This window comes from Odontesthes bonariensis, chromosome 3 (genome assembly GCF_027942865.1).
Source record: "Odontesthes bonariensis isolate fOdoBon6 chromosome 3, fOdoBon6.hap1, whole genome shotgun sequence".
Lineage (NCBI taxonomy): Eukaryota > Metazoa > Chordata > Actinopteri > Atheriniformes > Atherinopsidae > Odontesthes > Odontesthes bonariensis.
In genome coordinates, this window is record NC_134508.1 from 12289740 (window position 1) to 12309097 (window position 19358).

Consider the following 19358-nt stretch of genomic DNA (forward strand, 5'->3'; position numbering starts at 1 on the left):
CAAACAGGTATGTGCACAAAGAACAGTTGACGGATGCATTGCAGTTTTAATAACTGCTCAACGACCTGTTTTTTGTCTTACAGCATCTTTGACTGAAATCGACAGTTTGTCAGAGCAGATTTCCACCGAGTTATCTTCAGCTGACATCACTGTCAAAACATTCTCACATAAAACAAGAAGTAAGCGGACCGTGAACTCGTGGTTATTAAGGCTGTTGCGTCTGTGAGTCTTCTTCTTAAAGATTTATATGTTAGTATTATTGTCTGGCACAGAAGAAGATCCTGCGGAACATGATGTGGAAGATAACTTCGGGGGAGGATCGACCACAGCAGTATCGAGCCGTAGCCCGCGTTCTGTGGAGAAACATCAACCATCACCTCTGCATACCCTGCTGTCGTCCTCTGTTGATACTCACACTGTTCCTAATGTGAGCCGGTCATTTACATCGATCAAGAGTCAAAAAAGCATAAAAACCGCTGCAGATCACAATGAGCCAGATGGAGAGGGTAAGAGTGCTTGATTCCTGTGCATCTCTGCTAGATCTCGCCTCTCTTTACCTCACTGCTTTTTTTTCTCACCGCCTTTCTTTCCTGTTAAAGACCTATGTGCTGCCATCCTGTTAGCCTGCCTTTTCTGCCATCCACTCGACTGCCTGCTGGCCACAATGAGAGGGTGTAGCAGGAGCGCCTGGTCGCTGTGCTCATCCCTGTGCGGCTGTGAGCATCACACCCTGCAGCATCTCCTGGACGTCTCCCAAAACTGTGACCTGTGCGGGTGTCTGGGTGTCCGCTGCATCCTGTGCGACTGTAACATCTGCGAGATCTGCCTCCATGCTGCGGAGTGCGTCGAACTCGGCATGGAAATCTCCCAAATGCTTAACCACTGACACGTTGGAAAATAACCACATCCAGGCGAGAATCTTTTTATTTATTTTTTATTATTATTTGTTAAAATCTTCTGAAAGCCATATTGTGGGGAAAAGACACATATGTCTATGGTTATTATTCAATGTTAGCACTCAAATATATGCCAAGGTGGACATAGTTAATATTGTGCGGAGCAGTTGAATATGAGCAGGAAAAAAAAAAAAAGCAGACCAAAGCCATTTGGAATATGGGACAAGAAACACAAATAGAGAACGCTGCTAACTGTGACAATGGAGTGGAGCTGCTCTAGCTTAAAAGTAGCTGAAAAAGTTTGAATGAACGGCTGAGGACACCTTAGAATCATCACAACCAGCCAACGTCACTGGAACAGCCATCTAAAAACAGATGTTTCGTCTGATGTCGTAAAAAGAAAGTGTTAAAAAAAACAAAACATCTGCAGGTACTTCCACAAACACACATTCATAAACTGTACACAAGGTTGTGTTAAGCATCTAACAAATTAGATCCATTTCTAAACTTTGTGGCTATTTTATAAAATAAGGTTCCACTCAACAGTCATACATCATTATTAAGGAAGTGAGACTAGTGGTTTTCCTACAGTGAGCATTAATGCAGCATTAGATAATATATTTGATCATCCAGGAAAAAAAAAAAAATATAGAAAGGCGGTAATCTCAGCAGAACATGCCAACTGGTAAAATCACTCAGTGATCTCAGAGGTTAAAGGCGACGAACGATCACTGACAACACAGGTATTAGTAATGAAAAAACAAAACACTTCTCAAACTATCAGGTATCAAAAAAGATGAGCTACAGTACTGTCGTAAATGGGAAAAACAATTTCCACATTTCTCTTGCATTTCTTTTGACTGAGCAAATGTATTCAAAAATAAAAGGCTGATTTGTAATCTGTAGCTACTCTGGAAGAAGTCCTGCTTTGGCTAACTAGCTGCAGCAGCGAGTGATTTTTTTTCACTGCTTCTAAGGTTTGTTACGAGCACATGCAACTCGGGCAAGAGCAGTCCACTGTGTGGAATAGTAATAAAAACAGACAAAGGCTCTCATAAAATGCATAGACTGCCATAAAGTAAGGTGCAATAAAAACTGCTCAAAATAAAATACTCTTATGTACAATATGCAGGAAATATTTCACAATGTGCCAATTTACTTTACAAAAGATCCCTTCTGTAGCTGCTGGTGAAACGACCCAACACGGATGAGCATGCGACTGCTGCTGACGAACCCTGATTCCAGTCAGTTGAAGAAATAACAAAACGAAACACGTATGTTGGCATCTCTGAGTAAGTCTGTTGTGCCGAGGTTGTCAAGAAAAGGAATTCTCACAGCTTTCTTCCCTACTAATAATATAAGCATGTCATAAATTCAAGCAAAGAAAGAAAAAAAAAAATCATATCCCTCTTAAATCTCTGAATAAAATCTTAAAACTATTTAAGAATGTAGAATTTCTTAATGCTAGGGCCATGCCTCTATTATACACGATTCCATTTTAAGATTGCATCTATAAACCCAGTCGTGATCATTTGACCTGTTCCAAATAGGAACAATAGTAATTAGGTCTGTATGGCAAAAAAGATTCAAGAACTTACTGTCTTCTGACCTAATGTTTAAGTTAGCGCTATTTTTTACAACAGCCGTTCTTACACCTTTAAAGTTCAGTTCTACAGTTCTATAAATAGACTTGTGTTATTGAGGATCGACCGCACCGCCTGACACACAAAGCTCATCAAAAGTCCTCGTCCATTTCAAGGCTGCTCCGGCGGCTGCTGGTTTTAGAGGCACCGGGTGACAAAGGAGAAAACAGCGGCTCGCCCATCCTCTCTGGAGACAGGGTGCACCCGTCGTCCATGAGAATGTCCCCCAGACCCACGTCGGGGTAGAGCGCTGAGACAGAGGTTTCATCCAGCTCGGCGAAGCTCAGGCTGCCAAGGTCCAGCGGGCTGCTGAGGGTGACGCCTGCCGGAGATTCTGAGGAGGGCGGGGACAGGAAGGAGGCCGGCAAAGGCTGGCCAACGGCTCCCAGACCGAGGAGGTTCCGGGTGGAGATTCCTCCTGTGTTTGGAGCCAGCGACTGGCCGCCCTGCTGAGCTGCCTGCTGCTGCAGGAGGGAGGGATCGGAGCTCAGACCAGAAGAAATGTTGTTGGAAGTTGAAAGGCCATGCAGACATGCCTGCATTTCCAGTTCCTGAAAAAAAAGAAAGGAGCATGCGTGCATTCAGAGGCCATGTCCTGAAATAACTGATTATTCTATGACACTTGAGAGAACGCGTTTGTACGGGAAGTCATTCACTGAACATACATCAAACATTTCCCTGGAAACACACAGATTTATCAAATCTGAAATCTGGCGAGATCCAAACCAGCAGCGCGGACGTTAAGAACTATAGGGTGAAGACACTCCTATCTTCAGCTGCATTTGAATAAAGCTCCAAATCTGAATCTGAGTTTCAAAACTTAACCACATTTTAACGATTTTATCTGATTCTATCTATTGTTCTTATTTCTTTCTTTTTTGTTTAAAACTTAAATCATGCTTTTTATTTCTACTGTTTTAATGTATCTGTAAAGCACTTTGAATCACCTTGTAGTTGAATTGTGCTATACAAATAAACTTGCCTTGCCTATAACTTGTACTGCAGCTAAATGTTTAACTCTGGACCTTGATGTTAGACATGAATGTGCTCAGTACATGTAGGACCTGCAGGTGTAGGCGAAATGTTTCCAGAGTGAACGCATAATACATATTTTAGGAGCACCGGGCGAAGCCTTCATAGAAACAGACTTTCTAACACGTAGTAACTCAGTACGTGCAGAAGGGTGCATCACATGTGTGCGTATTCTTGCGTTTGGTTTCATTCATCAAGGCATGCCAAACGACACCGACCTGGATGCGCAACATTAGAATGTGATTGTCTTGCTCCAGCTTTTTCTGCCGCATTTCAACATCCTTGGCTCTGTGCTGCTCCTTCTGTAGCTTCCTGATGTAGTCTACAGACGCTTTCAGAATGGTGCCTTTGTTCCAGCGCATCTCTCTGTCGGTGTTGCGATGTCAGCATAGAAAGGAAGAAAAAAAAAAAAAGGAACACAAGAGGAGAAGACAGCTTTACAGCAGCTGCGGGGACCAAACACAGACACGGAAACACTGCAACGTTCATGTTTCCAAATGAAATGACTCAACAGGGGAAAATAAATATCCTGAAACATACGGATCACTTGATTTGGGTAGAAGAGTACCCAGCTCCTTTATACGGTCGTTGATGTTGAATCTCCGCCTCCTCTCAACTGTACGCAGGCGGAGACGACCGGTCGGAGAGGGAAAGAAAAGAAATGTGACTTTAACAAGGAGAAATAATCAGGATGTCATGCTTCTCAATCTACACTGAGCGGTCATATATTGTCTGCTCCAACTATATATCTGAAGTTACTGCATTTCCATTTAATCAAGTAGCAGTTACCAAAAGTGGTCTTAAGTACATATTAAAGGACAAATTCATATGTTAAGGCTCACTTACTGAGGTTATGGTTGTCCTTCTTCTGCCTTTCTTTCAAAAGTACTTTGGCATCTGTATCTGAGAGACAAATTCAAAGTTTCTTACCAAACTCTCGATCAAAAATCAAAGGTTTGCTCGTTTTTTTTTTAATTCGATCAAAGCACAGATGTACAGTATGTAAAGAAGTTTTGTACCAGTAATTTCCCTTTTAATTTTTGGAAGGTCAGCGGGACAGGAGTTGCTGACAGTAAGAGTGGGTGCTGCCATTCCAGGGCTGTGGTAGACGTCCAACAAATTTCCCGGGAGCTGCAACAGCGGTAAACACGTTGTGATATATGTTAAAAGTTAGTGACTGTCTTAGACATCCTGCAGATAATCCTGCCTCGGTTTGAAGCGACAAGTTCCTCAAATTGAAACTGTGACTCAGCTGCGATTCAATCTGGAATCAGATCTCCTTTCTGTGCCATTAGATAAACTTCACTACAGGCTTCACACAGCTTGACCAAAAAAAAAAGAAAAAGGAAAAGAAATCAGGCATGACAACAGCCTCCTAAAACATTTTTCTAAATTTATGATGCTACATAAGACCAGTCTTATCTTATTAATATTGAATTCTTAAGATAAATTGTTAAGTTTGACATCACTGAAGCTTTACCGAACGAATCGGTTGCCATTTTAAAAAGCCCGACAAAGCCTTTACCTCACTGTGCATCTTCTTCTTGTCCTCCAAAAGCATCACCATAATCCTCATTTTTTTGTTGTATTTTTGCAGCAAAAAGTTTGCTATCCTACAAACTATCCTACGAATTATTTGTTGACCCAGCAGTGTACTTTTTAGGAGCACGGTCCGCTTTGCCTTGCATCCTCTGGTAGCTTTGCCCCGCCCAGGCAGCACTTCAGTGACGAATAGTAACCGAGTGCCATAAATGTATATTTACTCCCACAGCCTCAGAATTCCACACATAAAAGAGACCGTCCATTCACAGAAAAAGCACTTTAACTAGAAGAGGGCAACAGAGCTGCCTGAAATAGTGTCACTTTGTCACTTTGCAATTACAGAGGAACATGTTCATTTTAGAGAAAGCGTTAAAAAAAGATTCACAATCAAACGAATACAATGTTCTTCTTACCGTGCTCGGCAACTGAAGCCCTGAGTCAATCAACGTAATGATGTCGTCATTAAAACTGGATTCAAGACTAATGATGTTGTCAATCACATCGTCAATCTAGATAAAACAGAGAATCCACACCACCCCAACACAGGTAAACAGTAAATGATGCCAGTAAGAAGTTGTAAAAGAGAAGATTTATATTGTCTTTGCATTAAATAATCGGCATGTCAACACGAAATATTTGACTTCATGCGAGAGCCCCGATGTGGCTTAATTTCAAATTGAGTGTTGCATGGAAGAGAGGCCCTGGTGTGGTTAAACTGTGGGTGCAATATTCAGCACGGTTGTGACAACAGGCCAACAAGGGTGTGATGACAAAAGGCACGCATCTTCACAGCGGGAGCTTCGGCCTCAACAGTGCACAGCAAACACAAAGTAATCAGGCAAGAAACGAGCGGAGGGCTCGTCTTCCTCAAAAATGTTCTGCACGTCTGTAAAAGGGCAACTACTGACGAGGCCGTGTCATCTGCTGTGGGAGCAGATGAAAGGCACACAGGAGAAAGAAAACCATCGATATCAAAATAAGAATTTCCCATACCTCCTCCTTATTGGAACCAATGTTGAGTAGAGCCATGGGACTATTGGGGGCGCTGCTGGCAGTGGGGGCGACTTCAGGGGCAGAACTGGACTGCGGCATGGGGGACACACTGAGAGTCTGAGTTACTGCATTGTTCCCCAACGTGGTGGAGAGGTACTGTTTGACTTGTTGCCTCTGTGCCTGCTGGATGTGGTACTTGGTGGGGTTCTCCAAGTGGGTCTGCACCTGACCATTAAAACAGTTGTTAAGCATGTATCCTGTGACATAAACCCACAGCACTGAACAAAGACTACAGGAGATGAACACGCACACTTCTCCAAAAAGTAGAGGCGGCGTTTAAAATACACACAAACAAATGCAAAATGATTTAAATGCTGTATCTTCACTTTACATTTCAGCTGCATTGATTTGAAGCCAACAGCATGTTTTTAAAAAGCTGAGCCAGACCTACAAAAGACTTCGGAATATCATTAAAACAAATAAAAACATGAGACATTTCCCATATAATTCTGCAGGGTGTATACAGGTATAAACAAGTTAAATTTAAGACTTTTTAAGACTTTTTACTACCACTTCTAAATGAAATTTAAGACCAAATGTACGATGGAAATACCAAGTATGGTAAAATGACAAATGACAATTGAGTTTAAGAACATCGGCTAAATGTGTGTCATGCGAAAAGATCACAAAAGTGTCATCACTGTCCTAAATTAAATTTATTACAATATTTTCAGAACATTTAAGTCCCATGGACAAATGCTTATAAAATCAAGTAAATATATATTTTTTTAAAAATACTGTTCCTTTAGAGCAAAAAGAAAAATACACAAATATTTAAGACCCATGCAATCTGAATTTAAGACAATTTAATACTTTTTACGGTCTTATTTTCAGGAAAATTGATTTCCGACTTTTTAAGACTTTAAGGACCCGCGGCCACCCTGTTTTTGAATTCACCACCCTCTCTGGGCTTGAAGGTGAAGACGACACCTTTCCTTTGGTCTGATGCATAAAGATTTGCGGCCTCTGTAACGGTTTGGAGGCGTGCAAATGCACATGCAATGGGTAACTTCCACATGTGTGACAGCAGCATTAATACTGAACAAAACATACAGGTTTGGAACAACATATGCTGCAATCCAGACGACAACCTTTCCAGGAGGAATTAGCGTTTAAAAGCATGTGATGCGCTCATCGATACGGCGAGGCTCCGGGGTAACAGAGCTAACTCGCCACGCTGCGGTACAAATGTCTGACCAACTGAAAACATTTGATATGAAACTAAAGACAGAAGTGGCCCTGAAATGTTGAGCAGCTTGAATCTCACATCAAAGAAAACCAGAAAATGTCAATGTTGTTTTCACCTTTTCGCGCTTTCCGTGGAATTGAAAAGAACTGCATCACACTCCTTATTATAGTCTTATTTAAGTTACGCTTTAAACGGGAGGTCGTGCAAAGAGATCCCTCTTACTTTTAGCACCTCCACGGGCACCTGCGCCGGAGGAGGACGGGCAGCATTTGGGGGCAGAGTGACGGAGATAGCTGGAGTCGAGTCCGAGGCTCGGAGCTGAGAGGCAGCGGCCTGCTGCTGGGCCTCACGTCTCTCCTGCTCCTGGGCTTGCTCTCGCATCAGCTGCTGCCGCAGCAGCACGCGTGATGACATGGTGGAGTCAGATCAAGGCTTAGGGATGAAGCTGGATGAAAATATATATTTTTTAAAAAGACAGTGTTAGATAGGAAACAGATATTTCAAAGTATGTCATAATGTTATGACACGTTACTCCATCTTGAAAGTCATCCAACATAGTTTTCTATGCTTTGTTTTAGGTGCCCAACCAAATCTTACTGCCAAACATGGTTTCTACAACTGTTTTCCTTTCGACACTCAAAGTGAACGGGGGCTGTGGGTGAGTCGATGTGAATCAGTTCGACTGATACATATAGGTTTTTGTTTTTCTTCCCCCTATGAAAAGCTATTAAAAGGTTGGTGGTAAGGGAATTACAAGCTAAATGATGGTGTTGAGCAAGTTTCCTTAATTGTGGCTATTTGGCAAAAAAAAAAAAAAGAGAGAAGTGACCATCTTACTAATCTTGCTAGACGCTGTAAATGATGATCCTGGTTTACTGGGATTTGCTACCTTAAAGCTGCAGTCTGCAACTCTTTTTCAAGCATAATGCCTGGAACTGTCCGGGGATTCTGAAAGTAGTACATTAAATACCCCAATACAAAAAAATGAGTTCTCTAGGTCCCCTATTTGTCCCGCTAGGTCCCTCCAAAGCCAGCAGGTTTGTTTACAAAATTGCAGACCGGACCGGTAAAAGGTAACCAATCAGGTTACGAGCTGGGCTCTGCTGCCTGTCAATCACCGATTGTGCACGTGCAATACAAGGTAGGCTCGTCCCCACGCTTATTTATCTAGACTATTGAACTTCATTACGGGCTAGTCTACTTACTGTGTCTTCCATGATCGCAAATGACAGGTGAGTTGATGAATGAGGAGTCGTGTAGGCGCATCTGGCGTGCACGTCTACGTGCACGAGTTCTCATGTGTTTTGAAGGGGCGGGACAGGAAGTTGAATAACTTTTTATTTTTCGGTTAAAAAATAAGCATTTCTTGCATTTTGCGACTACGGAGGTCACCGTTTTCAACTTCAAGCGTTCTGATAGATCTTGTAAACTCTTAAAATGCCAAAAAGTAGGACTTTATGTATGACAACAACAAATCTTGCAGACTGCAGCTTTAAAAGACGTTTCAGAAGACATTCAGAAGAACCAGAACCACACTGACATCCGGTGAACCAGGATCACCATTTACTTATTACACCATTATCTTACTGTAAAGCCACATTGGTCACTACTTTACTTGTTGTTTTTTTTTGGTCAACCAATCACTATCAAGGCAACTTGCACACTATCTTTAAGCTTGTAATGCTCTTGCCACCAACCATTAATGTATCATCAGGAAACAAGTGTGAGGAGAGAAAGAACTGAACAACATCAACTTACCCACAGCCCCAGTGAAAAGTCTGGACAACAAACCCACTCCTTCAAACTGAAAAGGGCAGCTGTGTTCCAGCTTTTGACCAGTACTAAATGTACACTGTGGACCTGCGTACGAATTAATCACATATGGGGAATCGATCAATTATCAGTCTTATGTATAGTGTCGGACATGAGGTAATCTAGCCTCTGCGCCATCGACTCCATTCTTCTAACTGATAAAGCTGTGAAAAGGACCGTCTCCTTTTATCTATCAATATCTGTCTGGATTCTAAAAGTGAGGAAGAGAAAATCCTTCTAAAACTTTATTAAACTGCAGCTCTGCCAGACTTGACGCTGGATTTAACAGCAAACTTTGTTTAAAAAAAACAAAAAAACAACAACACTAATAATATCATCGTGAAAGCCTCTTCGGGGTTTTATGATTTTTCAGACTTCCTCTAAGTTGGGCACTGAGTCATGCACGCCCTCGCATAGTCTAGTGTACAGTTAGGTTTTACCTGAGGAGACAATCAGCCTGAGAGGAAATGTGAGCACGTTGATCCCATGAAGCTTTTGAAAACACCACCACCAGAGGCTTTTATATGGAAATGGACAAGAATTGCCCTACATTTTCATTTAATATAGTAACAATCACTAATATTCCTATCTATTTTTACTTTTATATTCTGTACTGTTATTTTATTGTATCTATTTTTTTTTGGAATGTTGTCATCTGTGGAGTATCTTTACGTTGTGAGTTGTGACTCAATCCCTATTGAAACACTGACTGGAAGTCAATCATAAGCAAGACCAGCAACTAAGAGACAGAGAATACCTGAAAGACACTTATACCTGTGGATATACCTGCTCTGTTTTGTCCTGTGCTGTGGATTTAGTGTAATGTATGACTGCAATTTATAAATGAAAATAAAAAGAAGTTCCCTAAAAAAAAAAAGAAGAAAACACCACCACCACCTCTCACAACCGTGCCCGGACTGTGGGGCTTTTCCCACACACTCCATGCGCAACTCGTGTTCTTGCACAACACAGCGTGTCTTGTATTGTCTGCGTACTTCCAAATTTCCGCGTCGTACACGGTAACTTTGCGTAACACCCACTGTCAGAGTGGAGCAGACTTATGCCCTGTGGCCACAAACCGTTTCCTAACCCTATCATTGTCCCACAATTCAAGACAGAGTCCCTATCTGTCCATCAGTTTCAATTCTTGTGGACTGGTTATGCAAAAAAAAAAAAAAAAACACATAGCCCGCTAAAAAAAATTGGTTGTTGACTTTTCAGCTATACAGAGATAAATATGTTTTTTAATGAGAATACTACCCGAGTCGTGAGCAATGTTTCTAAGTACGTCGGGTGGCAGTTTGCTTACTTTTAGTTGTTTTCGTAATCTCTATTTAAAGCGAACTCTGGTCTGGCGTCATGCGTCGGTTAGCAGGGCTCGTTTTGACAGCTCAGTGTTGCTAACGGGCCCAGAGGATACACAATAACAAAATAAAAATAAGCTATTATTTACACGATAAGCTTTTTTTGGTTGCTTTGTAGCTTATGCGGGTCGCCAACAACACCAGAAAGGCGTTATTTTAGTTTAGCGCAGAACTGTTTCACCAGTAACGAACGACACAAGCGGGGCAAAGTAAAAATGGGAAGTTGCAGCTTAGCTAATTAACTAGCTAGCACCACTTGGTAGCTATAGCTACATAGGCGAATCGTTTTAGAATAAAGATACGTACCATGGAAATAAGGTATTTTAAGGTTATCAAAGCCATAAATCCCCAGAGTCCTCCGTTTTCTTTGCCATTTCTCAATGTCGGAGATTACGAGCTCAACAGGCGCTGGCCTCGGCAACAAACACTGATGTTTACGTTGGGCCGACAGGCTGAGGTCATCGGGCAAATGTAACCCGGAACTGATTGACGGCTGTAACGTTACTTTCAACAGAGTGGTTTTATCAGAAGTCTTTAACATCCAAACCTGTGTGGCTTAGATCGTTATTTTCTCTCGTGCTAAAAAACAAAAAAACAACATAGTCATGATGGCTGTAAGAAGCAGAGACTGTAAATAAACATGACAAAATTGAAAATATTCAAATTCAATACATAAGTGGCTCAAATTTCGCAGGTTAACACAAGGTAGCATTTACACAAAAATAACGACAAAATAAATCATTCTTTTAAAAACATTTTTATTTACTCTTATTGTTAATCTCGTCTGAAATCATCAACCATCTGAAAATGAGAAGTCCATAGCAGATGTAAGCGTGTCCGAAAGTTTGGTGGCAATCTTGTCTGGAGAAAAGAGAGAAAGAAAAAAACATGGCAGTTTTAATTGTGCCGTTCTCACGGTGACAAAGTACAGAAAAACGCATTCTGTTAGTGGATTTTCATACAGTAGCATAATAAACCTGGAGTTTAGTATTAGTAGTATAAACAAGACTTAAGTGTTATTTTTTATTTCTCCACTTAACATTTGCTTTAGTGAAAACTGATTCACTTTGCTATATCGTGCCATTGTAAAATTCTTTGCGTTCTTCATTTTACTTTTTTAACGATAGCTCAGAATGAATGTGAAGCTTTCTTCCCATGAACGTATAACAGATTAAATGATGTACAGTAATAAGCTGAGACCAAAAATGATCCAAACCAGCTCTTTTCTGTTGCTTTTTCCTCTTCTTGCCGGCAGCCAGAAGTGCCTGGCCCTGCTGCAGAGGATCTATCTTCAAAATATCCTTCAAATTCGGAGCTCTGGGAGCTGCGTTATTTGCAGGCAAGTCCACCTTCTTCTGTGATTTTATTTCCACTGTCATTGGTCCAAACTATTTAGAGTGGGAGAGAATATCAGATCTACAGCAAAGGTTCTGTAACCTGCATTTGACAACGGTCATTACAAGGCCATTCATGTGACAAGGACATTACAAACTGCTCAAATTAAAAGGTTAGCGCCCTTTCTCACCTCTGGATCCTGATCATCCTCCATAGTCTCAGTTTCATCTTTAAATGCTGGCTCTTCCACTGACCCTCCCCCCATTTCCAAGTCACCATGTGGCGCTTCATGACCACCTTGTGTCATTCCAGCGGTTTCCATGCAGAATCCCATTTGGACGTCAGGACAAGAGGACTCTAAATCACAACAAAAAGCATCTGGTAAAGTGTTTATTATACAAGCTGCATCAATCTGACAAACTAAGGTATTCTAATGAATGTGTGCGTAGATAAAAATGAGATACATCGTGCCCTTGTATGATCTATCAACACAAAGTTAAAAAGCGCCTACAAAAAGCATGAAGTAGAGCAGAGCTTTAAAAACTCATCACACATACATTCACTTCAGCCTTGAAAATGGCCAAATCTGACACATCCCTGCTGCTTTTTGCTACAAGAAGCTTCTCACTATATATCCTCACTAAGTTTTCTTCAAGTCTGGGTACTGAACGCACAGCAGTGGACGCAGAGATTGCAGCCATAATACGTGACGTGCCACGAGCTGTGGTGTTGTTGATGTAAATTGTTGAGTGCTGTCTGAGTGATGCGTTAGAGAACCAGGAAAAGCTGCAGGTAAAGAGTGCGAGCGGCTCCATTTCTGTAGGCGTTTGTATGACCCATCAAAGCTCAAAGAAAATAGAATTCCTACAATTCATTAACAAAAACATCAAATACTGCTTAAATATAAAGCAGTAAGTTGAAACTGTGCAGTCATCTTTGTGTAGGAATACTGTACATGCTGTATGACTTCTTCTGGTGCTATTTCTGCAGTGTAGGTGTGTCATTTATTACGTAGCGACACCTACTGGCTAGGATGAAGACTGCAACGAGTCCAACGTGCCTCAACCATCAGAACAGAAAATGCTTGCAAAATGACCAATGTGTTGAGCATAACAGAAGCTGTGCAGGGAGGAAGCGCGGAAGCCGGGTGTGCAGCAAGCAAAGACCTAACATGCGAGGTCTCCACGTGTAGCCGACTCTTTGGGAATCACCATATATGTCTGCGACTGTGTTCTTCAACAAACTTCCGTGCTTTCTCAGAGACGTTAGGGCCACTCTCATTTTAGATGCTTCTCAGGTGGCAATTTGGCACAGACTGATTTAACTTGAATCAGCACTCGGCAGTACTGACATAATTCAGGCAGTACATTTAAAGAGTTCAATAAAACTAATTGCCCCCTATAATAATAATAATAATAATAATAAACATTCCATTTATAGGCACCTTTCTTGACACTCAAGGTCACCTTACATCATAAAAGATAAAAGCAGACACAATATTAAAAAATAAATAAAAAATAAAAATAGGTAGGCGATGCAGCCAAAAGCTTGTATGACAACCTCTTAGTGAAGAACCAGGATCTATTCAAATCTGCGTGCAAAGCTTGTCACATCAAGTCAGGGCCAGAGGCCCGACTCAAATCTCTACATCCCGTTTTCGGTCATGTTTTCTTCTTAAATATACAGGTCACTGTAGAGACTCGCATCACAGTGCTTTTGTTATTCTTTCAGGATTTGGCCCACTGGTGGCTATTCAACATAAACTAAAACTTGAATATGCGCAGTGTGTCCCTTGGCACTTCCTCCTAATTGTGCCAAAAGCAATCATGCTTTAGAGTAGTTTATGTGGAAAAGGGAAGAGTGGACAGAGCTGTTGTTTTTTCAGAAAAATAACGAGATGTGAGTGATTCTTCTAAGAAGCAGAGATCCAATTTAGATTGTTCACAATATAGGATCGTCAGGCACCTCTGTTTGTCTGTGATGCTATTAACATAAAGAAAACCATTTCACAGGTCAGGTCACAAATTTAAATAAAAGTTGTTTTTACCTGCAAGAACCTCCTGATTTCCCTTTTCCAGCTCATCCCAGTCAAAAGCTTTACCCATCTCTGTAACAATCTCTGCACTGACGTGTGTAGGTAGAGTGTGAGTCTCTGGAGGGTGCGTGAAGTAGCTGATCCTTCCTCTGAAAAGAAAAACAACAACAACAAAAAAAGACACAATGCAGTGTAAAATACAGTGCTAAAAACACTGGCTGATGGTCATTTTTGAAAACCATAAAATTTTACTAACCCTGTCCAGTCCATCAGTACGCTCTTGGCTGCTTTGTCAGTGTCAGGCAGTCCTCCCTTCCTTAGTTTGCCTTGTCGTCGGGCAAGCAGGGCCAAGAACTCCAGAGCTGTCTGAAAGTCTGGAACGCCATAGTGCTCCATGATCTGCACAGACATCCGAGCTGATGTGAAGTCATTTCTTTAAAGACACAGTATCACTATGCAAATCACCACAGATGTGACATGAGGCAACAGGTCATACCTGTGCCTTGTTACACCGTCGGAGGATGGCTTCAACAGGTGGGAGGGGATCCACAAGCTGTTCAATTTTTACACAGTTACGAAGGATCATTGCTGCATCGGTTGTTGATGTTGCCATAACAATGCCGGGACAGTCTAGAAGCTTGATAAGTTTGTCCAAATGTACTTCTTGAAGACATCTGAAATAAAAATAAAAAGATTAACCTTCCAAGAGGGCCAAGAAAAAAAATCTGTTTAATAAGTATGTTTATTTAAACTAGCAACCAACAAACCAATCTATTAGTCCACTGTTGGCACCAAATTAACTGATAGCAGTTTTTGGTGGCAGATCAATCGTACAGTGTGAGTAATGCTGTAAAACAAAAACTAGTGACAACTCCTAAAAAAAATTCTATCACAGTAACCTTTGGTGGGTAACGTTTCTTAAAAGGGACATATAACTTCTTTCTGTGCTTGAGAACATCTTTTGAGTATCTGAAGACACCATTAACTCAAAAGTTCTGAAAAAAAAAAAAAAAAAAAACACCACTTGGCAGTTGGCACCTTCTCCGGGAGCAGATTTACAGGAAACAGGTATAACACAGTCCCAGCCCACAGTACTTCTGTCCATGCTCCTCATCTTTATCTCCTCCCAACTTAAAGGTTCAAAATCATGCTACATTCACTGTACCTCAGACTTGGGGGAATTCAGTCTCTTTTGCCTTTGTGTTGCCATTAACAGCGAGTTCTATTCAGCAGTTATAAAGTTGCTCTACAATGCTCTACAAATACTTTAAATGTGTTATATCTCTTCAAGGAAATCCAACAAATAACTGGAGTATTTTCACATTTATTTTGCCCAGGTCAAAGATGCATATGGTGATTGTCAAATTCTAATGAACTATACCAGCTGTAACGTCATGGTTTTAAAAGTAAGAGTAATGTCTCACTGGGGTATTTTGACTAAAGAAAGACACAGACGGGTATACCACGTCTCCTTCAAGAGAGACGGGAAAATAAAAGATGTCCACCAAAGGTTATTTGGAATTAATAACAATAAACACGAATCTGAGGCATTGGGGTGCCTGTGCAGTTGCCCATAATCCAACTTAGAGTAAGAAACATGAATTCACGCACAGTGACAACATGAACATTATAATGTACACTTACTTTGTGACACCAGGAGTGGCTCCGACATTACATGCCCGTGCCCGTTTCAAACTGTTGATCAAACTACTCTTCCCTACATTAGGAAAACCTGCAGCACACAAGGGGAAAAATGCTTCAGTTGCGCGCCCCACCGTCGGCACTGCCCGAACACATTCTGCGAGGACACAAACGGAAGAAGACCGCAGCAGCTGCTTTGTTACATTGGCTTCTGCTCACCTACAACCCCAACAGTGATGGCGGTCTTTATGTCCAGGTTGCGGCAATAGTTGCCAAGTAACTTCATCAAGCAGTCTGCCCCAATGCACGCGCTGCTGCTCAGTAGCTCTGAGGTGGCTTGTGTCACTGGCACATTACTGCGTTTCTGTCCATTCAGAGAGACACAAAAGTATGTAAGTGGCCATGTGAAATGCACGTTTAATAACCCTTCATATCACATTTTTGATTTATTTTTTTTTAAATTAAAATGTAAATGTTTCACTCCTCACCAAGTTCTTCGATTGTTGCTGAGTTGAGGCTTTGAAGGCCACAGTGGGAAACTCGTTACGAAGATACTTGATCCACTTTTCCACATTTTCCTTTGACACCAAATCTATAATCAATGCAAAATGGTGAATATTCCCCCTAATGGCAAACCCCCCCCAAACCCACACCCCCTATCTGCTCCATCACCATTTTTCTTACCAATCTTATTGAGGACTAAAACTATCTTCTTGTTAGTTCCACTTTGGATAACTGCCTGTTCCACCTGAGGACACCTGCAGCCCAGAGGGTCACGTGCATCCAAAACCTCCAAAATCACATCTGAAGCCTCGACCACCTTCAAAAAAAATTAAACAATTTATGTTTGTGTGCTAGTCAACCACTGAAATGGAATGAAGAAGAAAAAAATTCTACGGAAACAACTATGCAATTGTGAGATTCAACCCATGTGATACGAACCGATGTGCGGCACTCGTCAAAGAGCAATGTACCTTTTTAAATTCTCTGTAATACGCCTTCCTCGAATTCTCATTTTCAAAGTTGACGTGTTTCTCCAAATTCTGCATCTCTGTCTCCTGCGAGCACAACCAGAGAAAACCAAAATTTGCTACAACCAACAGCGACAAAACGCAGCGACTCCTACCAAGGCAGGCTCACTTTTACCTTCAGCTCAAACTCTCTTTGTCGCCGCAGGATGTCAGTCTGAAAGCTTTGCAAATTTCTCCTCTTCATCATCTCGCGCTCTCGAGACAGTTTCTGCTTTTCCTGGAGATCTTGAAGCTGGTTGGAGAAAAAAAAAGGTGAGCTTTGAGAGAGTGGCCTACCATGAACATATCAACACTGCCACAGATCTAGAACAGAGCAGACTTAAGAAGATTTACTCTTTGCTTTCTGACATCCTCCGGTTTTCTGGAGACCTTGAGACGCTCGACAGCTGACTGCTCAGTATTCTTTGTAAGCCCCGAAGCATCACCCTTCTGTCCATCTTTCACCTGCAGGTAACATGAGGCGATTTTAGTACAGTCGAAGGCATCAGAGCACAATATGAAAAGCCACAGCTTCAGCGTACTGACATCACTTTTGTGATGCTTTGAGGTTTTAATGCATAGCTTTGACTCACAGAGAAAATTATATAAGCAAAAAAAACTTCTTTTTTTGTATAAAGACAATAGGTGATATATAAAGTGTGACTTGTGATATCTTACCATCCAGTTAGATTGTGTTCTGTCAGTAAACACTGAAAGTGACACTGAACGCTGAAGGCAGCGAATGAAATATTCAAACAGGTTTCCCAATAAACTCTCACATGATATGATGCTCATTGTTTTTAAACGAAAAGTGAACTTCTGCTACTGTTATAACCTTATGTCAAACACAAAATAGCATAAAGCACAAGCAACTGTCACAGACGATATATATATATGTATTTGAGAGCAGCACAGAGAGTTAGCCACAGATAACGTTAGCCGGGTAGCACTTACCTTTAATTTTCCGAGGAAGCCGAGACGTTTGGCCCGTTTCTGTTCTGTGAATTAAAAAAACGAAAAGTCAGACCCGTTTAAACCAACTCACGGTTACACATGGAGTTCATGCACTTAGCGAAGGCACTGACTACGTACTAGCTTTGGACATGGCTTGGCTTGACAAAGTTCACGTGCATGGCAGGAACGTTGCAATGCCCGTAGGGTGACGTCACTGTCAACATCCGGTTCAATGTCACAATAAAAGCGTTTCGGCGGGTCTACAATATATACATAATATATATATTATGTCTATGGTCTACAAGCATAGACATATAAAGATAATGTTTATAATATCTATGTCTACAAGGGCTCCTCCTGCGTAAACACAAGTAGGATTTTAAAAAATTCCCATTTTGACAGGAAAATTCCCACTTCCGTTCTGCAGAAGCCTCATTCATGTAAGGTCCCATAGAGATGTTGTTTGCTGTCATGGGAAATGTTATGAAAGAAAAAAGTCTAATTAATATAATAGACTATAGCTTCAGGGTTGTAAATTTACAGGTAAGAAAGATTTTATTACTGTCTGCAAAAGATGTTTTGTAAAAAACAAAATGTAAAAATGCAAATGCTATTTATGTGTTAAGACTACTATACGCCCTTATGTACATCTCACATCTCCTTGAATCCTCGAATACCTTATGTGCAGTTTGCATGTTTTCTCTGTGAATGCATGCATCCAGCTGGATCTGGCCTCCACCCACCGTTAAATTGATAAGTGATTCTTAATTGGTCCTCGGACTGAATGTGAGTGTGCTTAGTTGTTTGTCTCTGTATAGGCCGTGTGATGGACTGGTGACCTGCCCAAAGTGTACTCCATAACTCGCACAGTGTTAATTAAGGATGGTATCCAGCTCCCCCCAACCCTGAATTGAGTTAGGCCGGTATAAAAAAAATTGATCAATGTCCGTCTCCCTAACATGTTTTAGGAGCACCTTGGTCTCCACTGTGCTGCTCACATAGTGTTATCACAGACTCAGGGCTTTGCAACATATCATGTAACCCTAACCCTTGCATACAAAGGGGCGTCCTTGAACTAAATATGTTTCTTGTAAAGGTTAATGGCAGGTTTGGATTTAGAACAATAGAGTTTGTCAAATGCATTTATCAAATGAATACTAATTTCTCATTGCTGACTTTTTGTTCTTAACGTGTCATTTTCACAATTAGGTAAAATTACCTAAAATGATAGATTACAGGCTCCTCGGTGGTGTGGTGGTCAGCACTGTTGCCTCACAGTAACAGGGTTCCATGTTCAATTCCCAGCTGGAGTGTTTGCATGTTCTCCCTGTGTATACAGGGATATTTTTTGGGTACTCCAGCTTCCTCCCCTTCCAAAAACATGCATGTTAGCTTGATTGGTGACTCTAAATGGACCCAAGGAGTGAGTGTGCATGGTTCTGTGTCTCGTTTGTGTGGACCTGTGAGGACCTGTGATGAACTGTCAACCTGTCCAGGGTGTACCCTGCCTCTCGCCCGATAACAGCTGGGACAGGCTCCAGCCCCCCTGTGAAATTGGATTAAATGGTTATAGAAAATGGAGGATACCTGCTGTTCTTCCCTCTTGTAGGATTGTGTAGGCCCTCAAAATTGCACGTGATGATTTCTCATATCCATAAACACAAAATCAGATTAAAAGAACATCTCAGGTTGTTCCATGAAATTTATAGATTTAGTTACCTCAGGCACGTTTGCTCCGTAATCTGTTAGAGTACAAACTCACATGTTCTTTTGGATCTTTTTGCTTAGGTAATGCAATCTCAGACTGTTTCTATTCGGTTAGGTGGCTTTAGCTCTGTAGGGCTGTTGGACA

General features: G+C 41.4%; 2 protein-coding genes across 2 annotated transcripts; both read right to left on the reverse strand.

Moving 5' to 3' along the window:
• Window positions 1-918: 918 nt before the first annotated feature.
• On the reverse strand, window positions 919-10995 carry tfe3b (transcription factor binding to IGHM enhancer 3b). Its single transcript, XM_075460312.1, has 9 exons — window positions 10838-10995; window positions 7578-7800; window positions 6107-6331; window positions 5527-5622; window positions 4591-4702; window positions 4418-4474; window positions 4112-4187; window positions 3790-3937; window positions 919-3090 (listed from the first exon to the last, which is right to left on the reverse strand). Exons 2-9 carry the CDS (start codon window positions 7767-7769, stop codon window positions 2632-2634), a joined length of 1365 nt encoding a protein of 454 aa, XP_075316427.1. The 5' UTR covers window positions 7770-7800; window positions 10838-10995; the 3' UTR covers window positions 919-2631.
• A 277-nt stretch (window positions 10996-11272) lies between these two features.
• Window positions 11273-17722, reverse strand: gnl3l (G protein nucleolar 3 like). The gene is made up of 15 exons (XM_075460313.1): window positions 17645-17722; window positions 17507-17550; window positions 16907-17017; window positions 16689-16805; window positions 16517-16600; window positions 16227-16362; window positions 16031-16134; window positions 15762-15906; window positions 15546-15633; window positions 14398-14575; window positions 14158-14300; window positions 13914-14050; window positions 12057-12223; window positions 11748-11919; window positions 11273-11392 (listed from the first exon to the last, which is right to left on the reverse strand). The coding sequence occupies exons 1-15, from the start codon at window positions 17655-17657 to the stop codon at window positions 11325-11327; spliced, it is 1707 nt and encodes a 568-aa protein (XP_075316428.1). The 5' UTR covers window positions 17658-17722; the 3' UTR covers window positions 11273-11324.
• Window positions 17723-19358: the final 1636 nt, after the last annotated feature.